The following is an 18,046-nucleotide window of genomic DNA, read 5'->3' as shown; positions in this document are numbered from 1 at the left end:
CATTTGTGGTCTTTACTGCTATTTTACAAGTCAATAGTAGATGTTTGGTTATTATACTTATATAGAAGCCATAATGGGATAGTAACTTTTATTTATTTTGCTTAATATAATACATTACAACTGAATAAAAATGACATTTAAATAAACGTTTTTTTTTTATTGAATTATCCAGATATTTGTCAGTTTTTACTGTTTCCTATCAGAAATAAATCCAAAAACAGCACGTTATCTTGACAAATATCAGTACAGTATCTTGAAAAGAACAAATCCGGACTTTTATTTTGAAATAACGAACGGTTATTGTTGTAACGTTCATTGTCAGAACAGCCACAGCGCACCGAAACAAGGCTCTCTGTCGATTTATGAGGAGCTTTGATTTTAATAGTTCGATTTTAAATGAGTGATAAAAGCGACAGTAATAATGATAAAAGCAGAAATCGCTGTGTGGTGTATGTTTACAGTCCGGAATACATCCAGACATGTGACTCACTGTCCAAAGTGCCAAACCGGGTGAGATGAGCTGCACTTCTCACACTCCCAAACACAACACACACATCTGTCCTCAGCCAGATTGATGCTTCATACTTCACCGCATTACATATAGAGACATAAATAATTCAAATGGAATCGCGATTGACTGAACTAACGAAAAAGTACCATGTTTTGGACATCTTCCGTGGTATATTACCGTGGTATTCTTTGAAGAACTTTGGAATATCATGTAAATACTATACTAGCTTACATTAATGTGTCAATCAATTAGTTAAATATATATATATATATATATATATATATATATATATATATATATATATATATATATATATATATATATATATGGAATATATAAAGACACATTCTTGAATTTCTTTACTACTTTCTTTCTCTCACAGGCGAGTATGGTGCATTCACTGATTGAGGCGTATGGCTTATTGAAATACATGAGGTGAAGTTTACATCATTTTCATTTAAATATGTATGTTTTAAATACGTAAATAATGTTAACTGATGTTTATGTTGTTGAAACTGTTTTGTGTGGTTTTTAGGGTGGTAAAGCCACATGCGGCTTCAATAGAGGAGATGGCCGTGTTTCACACAGACTCTTACTTGCAGCACCTGCACAAGATCAGCCAGGACGGGGACAATGATGACCCTCAGTCTGTTGACTTTGGACTGGGTGAGACTTGTTTTAATAGACTTGAATTCAGATAATCAGGCATAATTTTTCATCAATATGGACTCCTTTCGCTGTTTCCAGCAGCTTTTGCTCTGAAGACATTTCACCAGATGTTGGCTGTAGGAATTTGCTCCCACAAGAGCATTATTGAGATCAGGCACAGGCAGATAGATTGGCCTCGCTTGGCATTTGCACAGCTTTTGGTTTCATCTTCATAAACCGATTTTCATAAACTATTTGTTTTTTGTAAAGTTTTCAAACTTTTTGAATCCAAGGACCGCAAAATATGATAAACCCATTCCTAAAATATAAAAGCAGCTATATATTTTCATGTGAAAAGACAATTATAGTATTATACTATGTGATAAAAAATAATAATGTGATATAAGTACAACATTGTTTTTGCAAAGTTAAATAATTGGATTTTATATTTAAAATATTATCTGGAAAATATTTCCTCAGCAGTAATACAATTTAAGTTGACTGTATATTTTTCTACCCATTTTAATGTTTATAAACCTGATGTGATATTTTCAGTTCAATTAAAATGATTAAACCTCAGCAAACTTCCATGTGCGCTGCAAGATGACAAAGTAATTGTAAAATAACTTCATATATATACAGTGAGGAAAATAAGTATTTGGACACCCTGCTATTTTGCAAGTTCTCCCACTTAGAAATCATGGAGGGGTCTGAAATTGTCATCGTAGGTGCATGTCCACTGTGAGAGACATAATCTAAAAAAGAAATCACAATATATGATTTTTTAACTATTTATTTGTATGATACAGCTGCAAATAAGTATTTGAACACCTGAGAAAATCAATGTTAATATTTGGTACAGTAGCCTTTGTTTGCAATTACAGCGGTCAAACGTTTCCTGTAGTTTTTCACCAGGTTTGCACAGACACACTGCAGGAGGGATTTTGGCCCACTCCTCCACACAGATCTTCTCTAGATCAGTCAGGTTTCTGGGCTGTCGCTGAGAACATTGATTTTATATGTATATGTATGTGTATATATATACACACACATATAAGTGGCTTTGTCATCATTATACCAGAAATACCAGGGAAAGTCTCAGAATCAAGAACTTGGATCCGGATGCTCGCTGAAGATTTATCTTATAAAATTAAATTCCATTTTTTAACATAGTTAAAACAATTTTTTTTTTTTATTCTCCCTCAAATTTTTCGCAGACCACCTAACTCTGTTTCCCTGGGAGTTCCCAGAACCCAGTTTAAACCCCTCTGAATTAGAAGTGGGTTTCCGGAATAGTCAACCAAGCCAATGGTGTCCCTCGTGCTAGTTCATGCAATGCACTCTTGCTTACAGCAGTGGGCAGTATTATACTTGAATCTTTCTCAGACTTTCAAGTTATTATAATCAGTGTTTAATTTTTGCACTGGATCACAGCCATGTGTAATTTAAATGCCAGACAAACTGACACTTAATACTAATCTCCAGGGATAAAGAATAGTGTTGTTGTTTTTGAGGGGGAAACAAAGCTCTTGCCAAAGGAGCTATTTTAATGTAGCTCAGTGTTTATTGTTCTGTCTCACCCTCCCATTCTGTGACAGACTATCTTTCCTCTCAGTTTCCTCTCTACACCCCATCCCATTGTCTCTCTGTGTTATCAAACCCCGCTCTTGACGCTTTTTTTTTTTTTTTCAGGTTATGACTGTCCGGTGGTGGAAGGTATTTTTGATTACGCGGCCTCTGTTGGAGGAGCCACTCTGACTGCTGCCCAGAATCTGCTGGATGGAAAGTGTGATGTGGCCATCAACTGGGCCGGAGGGTGGCATCACGCCAAGAAGTAATACAGCACAACAGGCCTTGTGCCCACCCTCTTGTGTTTCACCTCCACATCAATCATTGAGATGCCAGTGTCATCTTTAGCATGTTTAAACCAAGTTCAAATTTTTATGTCACAGTTTGTTTGCAGAAGCTTTTTAAACGAGCTTAGTGTTTAGTTTTTGTAAAATATGTTTATTATAGATGAATGTTTATTTGTGTAGGACATTGTTCAGCGGGTCACTGGAGCATCTGATTGAATATGTGTTGTTATGTAAGGGATGAGGCATCTGGGTTCTGTTATGTGAATGACGCTGTTCTTGGAATCCTCAAACTGCGGGAGAAGTATGAGAGGGTTCTCTATGTGGATGTGGACCTTCACCATGGCGATGGTAATAACACTTCCATAACAATAACCATAACAACCTGTTGTCGTTAATAGCATTTAACATCATTCTTTTCCACAAATAATTCACAAATTGGCTTTAAATTTATATCTGACGTCCAAATCCACATTAATACCAAGAGTGAATGTTAGATGGGTCAGTGACATAACAAAGAGAAAAAAATGTAATGTCCGCAACACTTCTTTTAACTCCCATATTTAATAATAACACTCATATTTTTTGGAAATTGGAAATTAGTATAATTCAAAAATGCATTAAAAAAAGAAAAATTTTAATGGACGAATATACCATTTCTACGACGAGCATTTTATTAATTTCTAAATTAAACATCATTTTGAGTTTGACAGGGGGGTTAGGGTGATACAACTGTCCTGATCACAATGAAGAAAAAGTCTCATAAAAAAAAAGGCATTTTTTTAAAAGAAACCTCATTGGGTAGTCTGGCAAATTCTTTTTATTTAATTAATTTTTTTTATAACAAAACTGCTAATACAGCTCAAAGTCATGTGTTGCAGTCAGTGCAGGAAAAAACATACAACACAAAATTATATAGAAAGGATTGATGTTGTTCCAACCCCGTAAGACTTTCGTTCATCTTTGGAACACAAATTAAGATATTTTTGATGAAATCTGAGAGCTGGCTCACTCCTTCATAGGCTGCTAGGTAATTTCATCTGCTGGCCCAGAAAAGTTAGTAAAGACATCGTTAAAATAGTCCAAGTGACTACAGTGGCTCAACCTTTAGTTTATCAAGCGATGAGAATACTTTTTACTGACAGTAATTAGTAATTACTGACCGAATTTTCATTTTTGGTTGAACTAACCCTTTAAGACAGTGTCAAGTTCAATAAGTCTCTAAAAATATGATATAATTGAACCTTTATTAGAAGGGTTTTCAAATAATTTACACCAGGTTATATTTTCTTTATTTTAGAATATTTTATTTTTCATCGACCCAGATGTTTAGATAGTAGTATAGATAGGTCATATTCCTTGTTTGTATTTATCTGTTACCGGTTGTGTTTATTTCTCAATTAGAGCACAAATCCATCAGTGCAAAAGAGCACTTCCTGTATGCTTTTCCTTGGACGTGATTTAATATCCTTCTCATTAAGTGGACTTCTGCATTGTTTCCTCTCCAGGTGTGGAGGACGCTTTCAGCTTCACCTCTAAAGTCATGACAGTGTCTCTGCACAAGTTCTCTCCTGGCTTCTTCCCAGGTTAGTTCTGCATGCCTCTACGCCTCAGTGAAGACCAGCACGTCTTTTAATTCCCTTAATTGACAGTCATGTTTCAAGCCATGCCAGAGCTGGAGCTGCAGGCTCCACTCCAGCGCCCAGAGTCTGATTACCCAGCTGATAATGGAGACTGGAGCTCTGTGGCTTCTTGGAGACTCTGAGAGCCCCTTCACTAGTTTAACAATAGCACTTGGGAAGGTAACTGAGCAAATGCTCTATGAAGACAAGATATTTAATTATTACAAGATAACTGAATTATTATTTACCTGATTTATTATTGGCTTGTTTTTGCCACACAGTTGCCAGGTTACCTTTACAAATATGACACATTCAAAACATTAATTCATATGTGGACACACTTGGAATAGATCTTCTTAACATTAAATTAAACTATAAACTCTGCTCCAGATACTTGTAGTGGAAATCTGATTGAATTGAGTAAAACGCAATAAAATTTACTGTCAAAATTGGGTTGGTTTGACAGTTAATTGTATTTCGGTTTACTCAATTCAGTTGTTTGTATCACTCAATTCGTTTTACTGAATCTCTTTAACTAGGTAGCAATAGAGCACATACAATTATTATATATTTTTTTTACAGTCTACTAAAGCAAGGAGGAAGAGACTGATCCCTGCACTTGCATTTGCACAGTAATTGTTCTTTGAGTAAAGCTGAGTCATACACGTTATACATTATTCATATACATTAACGCTTAGCAGATGCTCCGCTCTTCACCGCAGTGGCAAGTTCTGGCAACCCCCGAAAATCCAACCCTAAACATAACAACATTAAGCTCCTCCCTATTTTTCATCATAAAAAAAAACATAAAATAACACTTAATTTCAACAGTGTCTCTCTCAGTTCAGTTCTATGCATAGCATGCTGGGAACTGGAAATCCCCTGCACAGTTCCAGCAATGGTATGGTAATAGCAGTGAAATATGTTCATGCAGTCCCAACACAATTGGATTAAGCAAACGTATGCTTTGCAAACTTCAATGAACTGCTCACCATGAAATTACCTTGAGACAAAGTGTTCAAGAATTCTAGTTAAGTCACTTAAGCAAGCAGCTAAACAAAATTTGTCTTTGAGTATGTAATATCCTTGCAACAGCTTGATCTGAAAGTACAAAGTAAAAGTAAAAGTTTGGGGTAGTTTATGTAAGTAAAAGTTTATGCTCACCAAGGCTGCAAAAATACAGTAAAAACAGTAATATTGTGAAATATTACAATTAACAATTAAATTAAACAATGAAACAATTATTTGTTTCAAAGGCACGGGTGATGTGACTGACACTGGGCTGGGTAAAGGACGCTGGTACGCTGTTAACGTCCCCTTTGAGGATGGCATACGTGATGATCGGTACTGCCAGACCTTCAGCAGGTCTGTAAAGATCCATTAACCAGCCATCCAATCAAGTTCCTTGTAATGTTTTGTTTGTCCCTGTGGCTTAGTGTCATTTAAACATAAGCATCATTTCTTTTTTTTTCTCTCAGTGTGATGCAGGAAGTAAAAGCTCTATTTAACCCTGAAGCAGTTGTGATGCAACTAGGAGCGGACACAATGGCGGGTGACCCCATGTGCTCTTTCAATATGACTCCCGTTGGAGTTGGAAAGTGTCTAAACTATGTACTGGACTGGGAGTTACCCACTCTGCTACTAGGAGGAGGTGTGTGTCATTGTTTTTGTTCAATTGTATTATGCTCTTAATCTCTTAAAGGACCCTATTGTGCCCTTTTACAAAGTCTTGATTTCGTTTTTGGGATGTACTAGATTATGCTTTAATGCTTGATTGTTCAAAAAACACATATTTTACATTATTACAGCACCTCTCTCCCTAGTCTGGCCCGAACGCTCCATGTAGTTCCTGTTTCGATGAAGCCCCTCCTTCTGAAATACGAAATGTGCTGTGATTGGTTTGCTGACCCAGTGTGTTGTGATTGGCACCGATTAGCGCGTGTTCGGGAAATGTCCCGCCCCTTACCATAACCACAAACTCTATTTGGATGTAAATATTAAGGATGGCGTCATTTTCAAACAAATTCAAGCCTGATTCAGACTTAATGTTAGCAAACAATAGAATTTCATGCACGGACTTTGCAAGTTCTGATTTTCACAGGACGTTTCAGAGTGGTCTGGTTTTTTTTTTCTAATTTTCTTATACATTTTAGATACGATGTTATACACAATTTAATAGTTATATTTGTTGGAAAACTATGGTAATACAAACAATAATCGATTACAAAACCAAGGTTAATTTTCCTAAGGGGCGGTGAACAGTCTTACAAAAGTGAGAGCTTACAAAAGCTACAGTAAACACTACATCAACACTAGTGTTGGCTAAAGTTCGTCAGCTTTTGGAAGGTCAAACAAATACATTTTGGATACGGGGTTGGACAAAACAGCATCTCTTTGACTGCGCCCACACTGTCTTCTCTAATGCAGCTCAACCAGGCCTCGTTACCTTTTTTGTTTATTCCATGGGCGGGATTATTTAAATGAGTAACATTATGACTTCTCAAATCCAGGAAAAAACACGTCGTTGTCCAAATGAGTCATTCGTTGTAGTTTTTGGAAAGTTTATTGTGTTAAATAAAATATCTTCCTTTGGAGTGGACTCAGGGACGGACTGGGGCTAAAAAACAGCCCTGGACTTTCTCCCAAATAGGCCCATCATCCCATTCGCCTAGCCGTGTGCAACAGACACTAGCCAGGATGTGCTGATACTATGCCACACTACTGTAGCCTATCAGACAAGCTATTCACAGCAAGTAACATCTCAAAACTAATGAGGATTATTGGGGTTGTGTTTATTAATGAAGCCTCAGCCTTCAAATAAAAACAAAAAATGTACAATGCCATAAAATACAAATAATGAAATGTCACTGGCTACAGAAACCCCAAATTACACAAACTTGTAATTATAAAACATAGTTACTATATACCACCAGGGGTGAGGGGTCTCCAACCTTTTTGTTTGCGAGGGCTACCTCAAGGGATAAAATAACCTAGAAGGATTTTTTATTTGTTATACTCCAATATGTATTATAGGCCTACATAACATGGTGACGCTTTTTTACTTTTCACCATCATATGGGAAATAATAAAATATCTTGATATTCTGGTTCAGACTTACAAGCGTTTAATAAAAAAAAACAATTCCTGAAAAAATATGAAAATATTTTTTGATTTTTTTGTTGATTTTCTATAAACCTATTGTATGTGTTATCAAAAACAATAGCCCAAACATTTTGTATAAATATAAATGAAAAATAAAATAAAAATAAACTGCCATAACTTCTAAACAAAACATTAGGCCTACTGCATTAGGCATTAATTCATAAGTTTTGGTGTGAAATGTCTTCTAGCTGGTTTGTTCATTTATTCGAAGTCTGGAACCCCGACGGCAAGTTGGGGCTATTTATAGAATGTGTTTAGCGGGCAACTCATAGGCACCACGTTGGAGAGCCACTGCTATTCAAATATAATGTAAGCAAATTTAAAAGTGCAGCCTTATAAAACTAACTTTCTGTCAGTTGCTATAGGCCGACTCTTCTTCCTCAGTTGTTCTTTTTTACACGTAGCATATAAGTGATCATATTAGTGCCCCTGCTGTTGGCTGTATTGCTTTATTAGACTTTTTTTTTTTTTTTTTTTGCCGACGGCCCTCGGTTGGACGGCCGTTCTGGACTTTTCCAGAACGCACAGATTGTCAGTCCGTCCCTGAGTGGACTTAGAGCTTCGTAACCTTGCAGATCTTTTTTTTTGCTCAAACAGCAACATTACACACGAACTAACACTAAGTTGAAGTTGGAAAAAGTGAAAAAGCATAATAGGACATAATAGCATTAATATCCAAAAATGAAAATTCTGTCATTAATTGATGACGGTCCAAACATATAAGACTTTCGTTCATCTTTGAAACCCAAATCCATATGAATCGAGCAGTTTCATCCATGTCTTCTGAAAAGACATGTTTGCTTATTATGATGACCAGATTTAATTTAGTCTTCTATTCATGTCTTATGCAATGTTATATGTAAATAAAAGCCTAAATTAAATGTTTATTCTGTTTAACCGCTGGATTCATAACGATACTTGTACTTTCTGAAGCATGCAAAGTTTGGTTGCGTAGACTTTCAGTGGATGGGCAAAGATGATGAGAGAATATTAAATGATCTATTTATTCAATTATTCGATTATCATTTTTGTTTAGATGTCATGGGTTTTGTACGACATGAGGGTGAGTAAATGATGACAGAATTTTAATTTATGGGGTAAACTAAATCGACAGACGTTGTCAGCAGTGTTGCCTCAGTTTATTCTTCCTCTATGTCTTAACACTGACAACTCCATCTTCTGTCCTTGTTGCCAGCTTTCTGACTCGGCCAAAAAGTTTATTAGTGTGTTGTTACGGCCGGGTTGGGGTTGGGCTGAGAGAAGAAAGTGAACTTTTGTGATTTTAGCCCATTTTGAAATGAGCTCTAAGCTGCAGACCTGCCTAGCCAAGCTAGATGAAAGGTAGTAATTACACTAGTACAATGAAGCCCTTTTGCTGACTTCAATCCCGCTTCTCTCTCTCTTTCGCTCTCTGCGTATACAAATCTGCCTCTCTCAGGCGGCTATAACCTTGCCAATACTGCCCGCTGCTGGACCTACCTAACGGGGACCGTCCTAGGACAGACTCTGTCTTCTGAGATCCCAGACCATGAGGTGAGACCCTGTTCCCTCTCTTCTTTCAGCAGCTGTCTAAAACCCCAGTCTCTCCTCCTCTTCCTCTTCCATTCCTGCTGAGTCACCCGGTCTAATCAAATATGTCCAAGCACCTCTCAATAACCGGGTTTGTTTTCATGAAGCAGGGGGGGGGGATGTGCGTGTGCACACCAGTGAAGGGGTCTTAACAATACTACTCTGTCCCTACCGGTTGACTGAGAGGGACTTGTGCTTTTCTCTCCTCAACTGTTTATTCCCCCTCTCTCCTCTTTCTCTTTCCTTAGAGAAAGAGAATGTGTGTACCCAATTCTGAGTGAGTCTTTTAAGAGCTTTTTCATTCCTTTTTGAGAAGCTTCTGAGGAGAGATGAAGGGCTGGAAAGGCCTTCTGGTTGGTCCGAGAGAGTTTGATATCTCTCTTTTCTTCCGACTCACAAAGAAGGTCTTTTAATGTTTATAGAGAGTGCTTTCATGGTCACCGCAATAAAAGATTCCCTTGTTTCCTCTGACATGACCTCCTGCATCATGTTGACCTTTGACCACTCCACAGGACAAGCAACCAAAATAAGGCTGTGTAGATTAGGGGTGGGCGATATACCGGTAGACACGATTAAATTCGAAATTTTTCGATTAAATTCGAAAATTAAATTAGATTAGAAATTTGGCAACCGGTAGAGATTTTGGACTTTCGTCTCCATCAATGTTACGTTCATGTGATGTTGCAGTGCTGCACGGTCAAGGAAGCTTATCGTTTGCATGCATTTTTAAGTGATTTTAAACCGTTGAAGTGTAATTAGCAGCGAAAGAGAACTAATTTCAGTATATGCACACACTGAGTGAGACTGTTTATCAGCGCTGTCTGACATGAAGCCGCTGCTCATAGAGCACGTGAGAACTTAACTGAGTGCTTTTTGCAAGCTAATTGGGTTTAAACCGTTAAATACACATACCCATGTGTCAAAGTGACCATGTATTTGCAAGTAAACCGAGTAATTTATGTCTTAAGTGCAGTTGGTCTTAAAGGGTTAGTTCACCCAAAATGTTGAATTTATCTTCGGAACACAAATTAAGATATTTTTGATGAAATCCCAGAGCTTTCTGATCCCTCCATAGACTGCAGCGTCATTGCAACTGTCAAGGCCCAGAAAGGTAGTAAAGACATCGTAAAAAATGTAATGTTATTAAGCGACGAGAAAAAATCCCCCCCCCCCCAAAATAACTACTTTATTCAACAATCTTTTCTCCTCCTCGTCATTCTCCTACGCTTGACGTAGTGTGAACAGTACAGTGCTTCTGGGTACTACATCAGAACGCCGCCTCACTATTGGCTAGCTCCTGCGTCAGCATCACACGCATGTGTCGCTCACGTGACCAGCGTCAGCCAATAGGATTCTGGTGTCGAACCCAAAAGCGATGTACTGTGTTTAGTACGCGAATAGTGTAGGAGATCTGACAAAGAAGAGAAGACATTTTTGAATAAAGTCGTTATTTTGGGGGGTTTGTGCGCACAAAAAGTATTCTTCATTACATTTCATTTGAACCACTGTAGTCACATTGAACCACTGTAGACTATTTTAACGATTTATTTACTACCTTTCTGGGCAGTGACGTTGCTGTCTCTCGGATTTCATCAAAAATATCTTAATTTGAGTTCTGACGATGAACGAAAGTCTTACGGGTTTGGAATTACACGAGGGTGAATAATTAATAACAGAATTTTCATTTTTGGGTGAACTATTCCTTTAAAGGGATACTCCACCGTTTTTTCATATTAAACTATGTTATATCTTCACTAGAGGGAGCGGGAGCCGGTGAGAGGATTTTTCACGAGTGAAGATATTACTGCGCCAAGTCGAAGTGCTCACAAGCACTTGCTATGGTATTCCGCCATACAATATAGTTATCCATTTTACACGCTTAGAAAAGCGCAACGTTTTGTTTTGTGTCACCGTCCTAGGTCGAGTTACACTACGCGAGTAACTGTATTTAAATAGGGAAAACGTGGAGGTGTTTGGTAGCTTCTCTGCTTGGCCCATATTGAATGAACTGGGCTAAGCTAAGTGCTAACAAAGTTTCGCCGCAAGACAGAGCGATTGAGTGCACGCACTGAGACGAGAGAGGTATGTATCAACTCATCTTAGTTAAGGGAATAACATAGTTTAATATGAAAAATCGGTGGAGTATCCCTTTAAAGGGGCAGCATAATTTTATTTACACAGTGAAGACTATGCAGTGTTTAAACATTTACTTTACTAGTGCTTGAAGTTTTCCAGGGAGGTCTAATTCATTTGTGTCTTTGTTTTATTGTAGTTTGTTTTCTTTGCTCTTTCTTTTTCAGTTTACTTGTCTTCAGTAAGCTTGAGAGGTTTGTTTAGGCTAGTATTAGTTTTTTATATGTGACCCTGGAACACAAAACCAGTCACATGGCGCACAGGTATATTTGTGGCAATAGCAAATAATGCATTGTATAGGTCAAAATTATAGATTTTTCTTTGATGACAAAAATCATTAGGATATTAAGTAAAGATCATGTTCCATGAAGATATTTAGTAAATTTCCTACTGTAAATATATAAAACATTTATTTTTGTGAGTGAATGCAGCGCAATCGTGAACATAAACGGACAACTTTAAAGGTGATTTTCTCAATGTTTCGATTTTTTTGCACCCTCAGATTCCAGATTTTCAAATAGTTGTATCTCGGCCAAATATTGTCCTATCATAACAAACCATACATCAATGGAAAGCTACTGTATTCAGCTTTCAGATAATGTATAAATCTCAATTTAAAAAAATGTACCCATGTGACTGGTTTTGTGGTCCAGGGTCACATATTATTGTGCAAATAGTGATAAGAATTATGAAATCTTAATGGGATCAAAAATGTATATAATAAAAACCTTATTTAAGGCAAAAATAACTATATCATGATTATATATCATTATCGTGAAATAAAATTACTCATATCGTGATATAAGATTTTGGTCATATCAGCCACCACTAGTGTAGATAATTGTCAGGGTTTTTGTTAATGACAGTGATGGTCATGATGATGATTAATACAATTGAAGAGATTTAAGCTTTCTGGAATACTTGATCCGGATGGGTAAATCAGGGATTTTCTCTCTTCTGTAGGCTATAAAACATATTGCACTGTAATGATGGCAAAACTGTAAAAAAGTAACTTCTCCATTTAGTTCTTTAAAGCATCCTCTTCCATTGAGAGCAGTTGTAATTTGAAAAAAATTTAAGCGTTTATTATGTTTTACTAGTGCCATTTTTTGGAAGGCTCTTAAATCCGTGAATGGACGTCCCTTATACCATTCACCATTCAGAGGCCAGGGGTCAGTAATTTTTTTTTTTTTTGTATGCTTACTTACCATAGACGTTGCTTACCAAGGCTGCATTTATTTGATCAAAAATAGGAATTGTATTCAAATTTAATTTATTTTAAATTATTATTTATTCCTGTGATGCAAAGCTGAATTTTCAGCATAATATCTCCAGTCTTCAGTGTCACACGGTCCTTCAGAAATCATTCTAATATGCTGATTTGCTGCTCAACATTTCTTAAAACAGAAAAACTGAAAACAGTTTGAAAGAGAAATCTTTTATATTATAAATGTTTTACTGCCACTTTTAATGCAACTTGGAATGCATCTCTGCTGAATAAAAGTATTAATAAAAAAATAAAGTCTTACTGACCCCGAGCTTTTGAACAGTGTATATATTTTTCCAACTGCTGCATTTGATTGATTGATTGATTGATTGATTGATTGATTAACGCATGCTAAAATGTACAGTAATAACCTAGTAGTATGTAATATGATTTTTATAAGCTACTTCGTAACCTTTGAAATCCTTTTAGGGACAAGGTCAGAACTCTTCATATTCTTTGGGTGATTTGGAGTTTAAGTCTGTTTGTCAGTGTTGTCCATATTGCTTATCGTCCAATGTGACTTTTATTGAAAACTGTGCACTACTCCTCCCAGAAGAATGCTTGTCCAGTCACGGGATGAACACAATTCATCTCAGTCAGTTTGATCAGTAACTTACAAAAAGTACATTAGAGGACTTTTGTTTTCAAAATGGCATATAAGACACTAACAAATTCTATATGAACTTGCCAAATGGGCAGTAACACTGTATCTTGGCATTTTCACACTTTCAAGGTCACTTTTCACCCAAATAGTTTTGAAAAATATTTTGTCATTTAAAACTTTTGTCATTTTTATTTGACCACTTTGTAGTGTACCTTGTGTGGTCTATTCTATTCTATTCACTATAATGTTGAAATCATTTATTTGGTCCCTAATAAGTTGACAGTTTTAGGACCGCCACTCTTTCTCCCCCTTCTCCTCACCTCTTTCTCATTCCTCTTTCTCTACAGCTTCTCTTCTGTTATTGTTCCTTCCACCGGCTTTTCAAAGCATGAAACTCTCTCCTCCCCTCTTAGAGAGAGGAACCCCCATCTCCTCACCAGCACTATTATTGTGTGTCCATCCCAGCCAAACAAAACACTATTTAACTGTAGTGTGAGTCCATAAAGACAAAGAAGGTAGAGGGAGAGAGAGTGCGATAAGGCTGTTAAAAGACAGAGAGGCATCCACCAATGGGGGTATAAAAAAGATAGAAGAGTATTGCAGCATAGAAGAAGCTGGGAAAGGAGAGGTGGAACAAGAAGCACTTTGTACCTGTGCAATCTCGCTCTCTCTCCTCGAGCCGGTCCAGCTGCTGAGACTCAGAGGCGGCTCAGTCTGGGTCTGCCCTGCCAGGACTGCAAACAATGAAGACAGACTGGAGTGGAGGCATACAACGAGCTCATTCAGGCCCTGTCACAGACACAGAGAGATGAAAAAGTGAGGCTAATATAGACAGTCCTCTCACAAGGGAGAGACCCAGAAAAAAAATGCAGGGCCTTTTATTTAGACCTGAATTGTTTCTCTTTAAGAAGCTGATGAATTGGAAAAGCTTGGTCCAAGACAGCCCTGATATTGGTCTAAATAAACTCCATTGTTGGCATTATAGGCACCATCCTCTGTGACAGCTGTGTGTCAATCCATTTTTTGAACTTTTTTTTTTGGTCAACCCGTTTGCACCAACAAAATGTCTCACTTCAGTGTCTAAATTTTACCATGGCACAAGACTTAAACTTAGGGAATATGTAGCTGATTGAGATGTTGTGATGATCTCTAAATATATATATATTTTATAGAATAGAAAGTTAGCAATAGATGTAGTGAAGTATTCACCCTTTAGATCTCCATAAATCATGAGAGACAAGTTCCTGATATTTGTAGCTTCTTGTGGAATTAAATTAGTCACTGGTGAAGTATGTAATTGAAGTTGTTGTGTAAAGGTGAAGTGTGTAATTTTTGTGCCACTAATGACACCATATAGAATTCCTGAGAGGATTGCCAGAAACTTCTTTTGCCCTAATTTCACAGCATTGATTGAGGTAGAATTAGGCACACACTGCCATTCAAAAGTTTTTAATCGGTCAGATTTTTTATGTTTTTAAAAGAAGTCTCTTCTGCTCACTAAGGCTGCATTTATTTGATTAAAAATACAAAAATATGTTTGTATTTTTACAGTAACATAAACAGTAATATTGTTAAATATTATTGCAATTTAAAATAACTGTTTTCTATTTTAATATATTTTAAAATGTAATTTATTCCTGTGATCAAAGCTGAATTTTCAGCATCATTACTCCAGTCTTCAGTGTCACATGATCCTTCTGAAATCATTCATATGTGAATTTAATGATCAAAAACGTGCATTGTTATTATCAGTGTTGAAAACAGTTGTGTACATTTTTTTTTTTTTCAGGATTCTTTGATGAATAGAAAGTAAAAAACAAACAAAAAAACAGCATTTATTTGAAATATAATCTTTTGTAACATTATGCTTGTCTTGAGCATCAAATCATCAAATTAGAATGATTTCTGAAGGATCATGTGACACTGAATACTGAAGTAATGAAGCTGAAAATTACATTACATTACAAATACAGGTTAAGAAGATACACTTAAACTAACAGTGTTATCCTCTTTATAACAAGTTTAATAACCTTTTCAAAAACCCTAAAAACATGTAAATACAATAACACAATACACAATAAAACTGCATCAAGTAAATGTTTCAAACAAATTAAAGTGCAAAAGAACAACTATAAAGAACAGTAATTAAACCAATATCTAGATCTCTTTCTTGGGCTGGATTAAAAAGTGTAAAACATTTTTTGATAATACATCGTTTTATTGGTGTTTGGGGTTGTTTGAGAAGGACCATCACAAAAAAACGTGGCTGTTTGAAATATGTAAATACTGTTTGACTTCCTTCTCCGTGTCAGGCGGATGTCAGAAACAGGAAAACTTTGTTTTCTGGGATAACTGTGATATTTCTGTTTTTCTATAAGCACCACTTACTGTCAGAGAGTGAATTTTCATTCAGACCCATTATGCAGCATGTACGCAGTGTTGTACATTTTAAACACTTAATGCAAATGAAGCTAACGTGTGTTCTAAAAATCAAACCAATTTGTACTTAGAAATATTTATTGTATTTTGAAGTGCTCATGATAACAGTACTGTACTACTGAATAGTTCATAGTTGTCTCTGTATAATTAACAGTAATGGAAGAACGTATTTTAACATAAAACTTGCACATCTCACCTTAATAGGTGGACCAATGTTGCAGACTTTCTCAGTGTGACTTAAGCTCTTTTTTTTATTTTTGTCTAAGAAAGGCGAAACTGAAAACAGAATAAAGATTGAACAGTTGGCAACTTGGCATAGTTGTTTACTGGCAGCATCAAAATAGCTGCATTATATAAACCGTTAAAGGGATAGTTCCCTCAAAAATGAACATTCTGTCATGTCTGTCACATTGTTCCAATACATGTATGACTTTCCATTTTCAATGGAACATAAAATATATTTTGAGAAAATGCATCCTTTTTACATTATCGGTACTGGTTAACAGGACAGGAAAGGGTTAAATCTACAAGTCTCTGTTGATGGCCAGTTTGGCTAGACTGGAAACCTGTGGCTTTGTTCTGGTCAAATCTTATCAGCGAGTGGTAGGAAATTTGCTATGTTTTTGTTTGAGTGCTGTCAGGGACTCTGTGGCCAGTCAACATCTGTACATCCTCTCCTTTTTTAAAAACTTCTTTTCACTTGTTTCTGGCAAGTTATTTTCAGCACAGCCCAGTGAAATAACAAACACCCAGAGCTCTGTTTCCCCCCCTACAGCCAGCCAGCCAGATAGACGTTTGTCTCTCTCTCTCTCTCTCTCTCTCTCTCTCTCATTGAACTTCATTTCACAGGAACATTTAGAGTGTGGTTACAATAAATGGACAGTCTGCATCATTTCCCCCAATTGTACAAGCAGTGTCTCTTACAGAAATACTTCAACAAACCAGCGAGTGACTGAAGTACTCCACCCATGATCTCAAACACTTATCCAAAGAGTTTACAGGTTCATACACAGGTGTATTGTTAATTCATGAGCTCAGCCAACGCACACAATCATAAGATGACTGCTGTGGTTACGCTAGTCAAACAGTGCTAAAGGGATTGTAAGGTCTTCTGTCCTGTCTGAATAACTTGAGGAGGGGGTAAAGACCCCATTGGGCAGAGCAGGGACAGACAGCGCAGACCCTTTAGAGGAGCTGTGAGTGGATTGAGAAAAGTAAAGATGTGTGAATGTGGAACCGTTTTATAAAAGCAAGCTCCCCATGCAAATTGATTTGTATGGACCTATAATGCACAGCTGGATAGTTCGCCATCACAGTTCAGCTGGGTTAGATTCTCAAGTTGTGATGTTACTACCTTTAGAATTTGCGAAATGTTCCTTCAGAAATCTTTTTTTGATGCACGTACACATGCTCTCTTTGGCTGCCAACTTTTTCATGCCGAGTTCAACAGGATGCTGTGAGTGCCAGTAGTGTTATGTTTGCATTGTCTGTAGTTTTGCCCTTTGAACCAGCTCTGGTACTTCACTGTAAAGTGCAAGACAGACAGACTGGCTTGGCTCATTACCGCCTGCACGTACTGACTGTTCTAGAAGGGAAGCGTTTCAGACAGTGCAGATGCTGTATGTCCACCCATGTTATTCACTTGAGATAATAATAAAATACACCCTCTGTTCAGTGCTTCAGTGAAGGTTTTTTTTTTTTTTTTTTTTTTTTTTTTACTAATGTTTTTCTGACATTTAAGCAGACAAGACTACAGACTTTAAAATCAGGTGTTACTTAACGTCTCCAGTCTCATCTATCTTGAACAAAACGTGTGATGCCACAACAGTAACACTCAGTGTGGCCTCTATATCTCCTTCTGTGGGTGGGGCTTTTTGTGCCGTTGCGTCTGGGAAGTAGCTGGCTCCCAGAATTCCGGAGTGGAATAAATGCTGGAAATGAGCTTTGGGGAAGTCTATAATGGAAGTTGGGTGGTGTTGATGGTTAAGTGGTCAAAGTTCAAAAGATCAGGAGATGAAACCTAAACTCACCTTTATGATGAGCCACTCAAGGAGACAATGAAGTGCCGGTTATATTTTGACTCTGAGCATATCATTATAATTTTTTTTGTCTGCTCTGTTATGGAGGGAGTTATTTACCTTTTTCTGTTATGTCTAATTTGTCTAACTTTATCTTTTACTTATTTCAACAATAGATGACAAACTGCAAAGTCGATAAGTACATTTTTCTCAATGTGAG

The 18,046-nt window shown here is 36.9% G+C and overlaps 1 protein-coding gene across 3 annotated transcripts in view; it reads left to right on the top strand.

Moving 5' to 3' along the window:
- The first annotated feature begins 299 nt into the window (after positions 1–299).
- The window catches only part of hdac8 (histone deacetylase 8), a 31,815-nt gene continuing 14,068 nt past the window's right edge, over positions 300–18,046 (top strand). For 2 of the 3 annotated variants that reach the window (XM_082162554.1, XM_082162553.1), the window contains exons 1-9: positions 300–510; positions 894–946; positions 1,047–1,177; positions 2,852–2,993; positions 3,251–3,363; positions 4,521–4,598; positions 5,891–5,999; positions 6,113–6,285; positions 9,235–9,329. In XM_082162554.1, coding sequence (XP_082018680.1) covers positions 397–510; positions 894–946; positions 1,047–1,177; positions 2,852–2,993; positions 3,251–3,363; positions 4,521–4,598; positions 5,891–5,999; positions 6,113–6,285; positions 9,235–9,329 — 1,008 coding nt within the window. In that variant the 5' untranslated portion in view covers positions 300–396. The remainder of the gene's footprint in view (positions 511–893; positions 947–1,046; positions 1,178–2,851; positions 2,994–3,250; positions 3,364–4,520; positions 4,599–5,890; positions 6,000–6,112; positions 6,286–9,234; positions 9,330–18,046) is intronic. The other variant, XR_014203908.1, reaches the window with a different exon arrangement.

Source organism: Leuciscus leuciscus (genome assembly GCF_965113295.1).
Source record: "Leuciscus leuciscus genome assembly, chromosome: 2".
Taxonomy (NCBI): Eukaryota; Metazoa; Chordata; class Actinopteri; order Cypriniformes; family Leuciscidae; genus Leuciscus; species Leuciscus leuciscus.
This window is presented reverse-complemented; position numbering and strand designations above follow the sequence as displayed.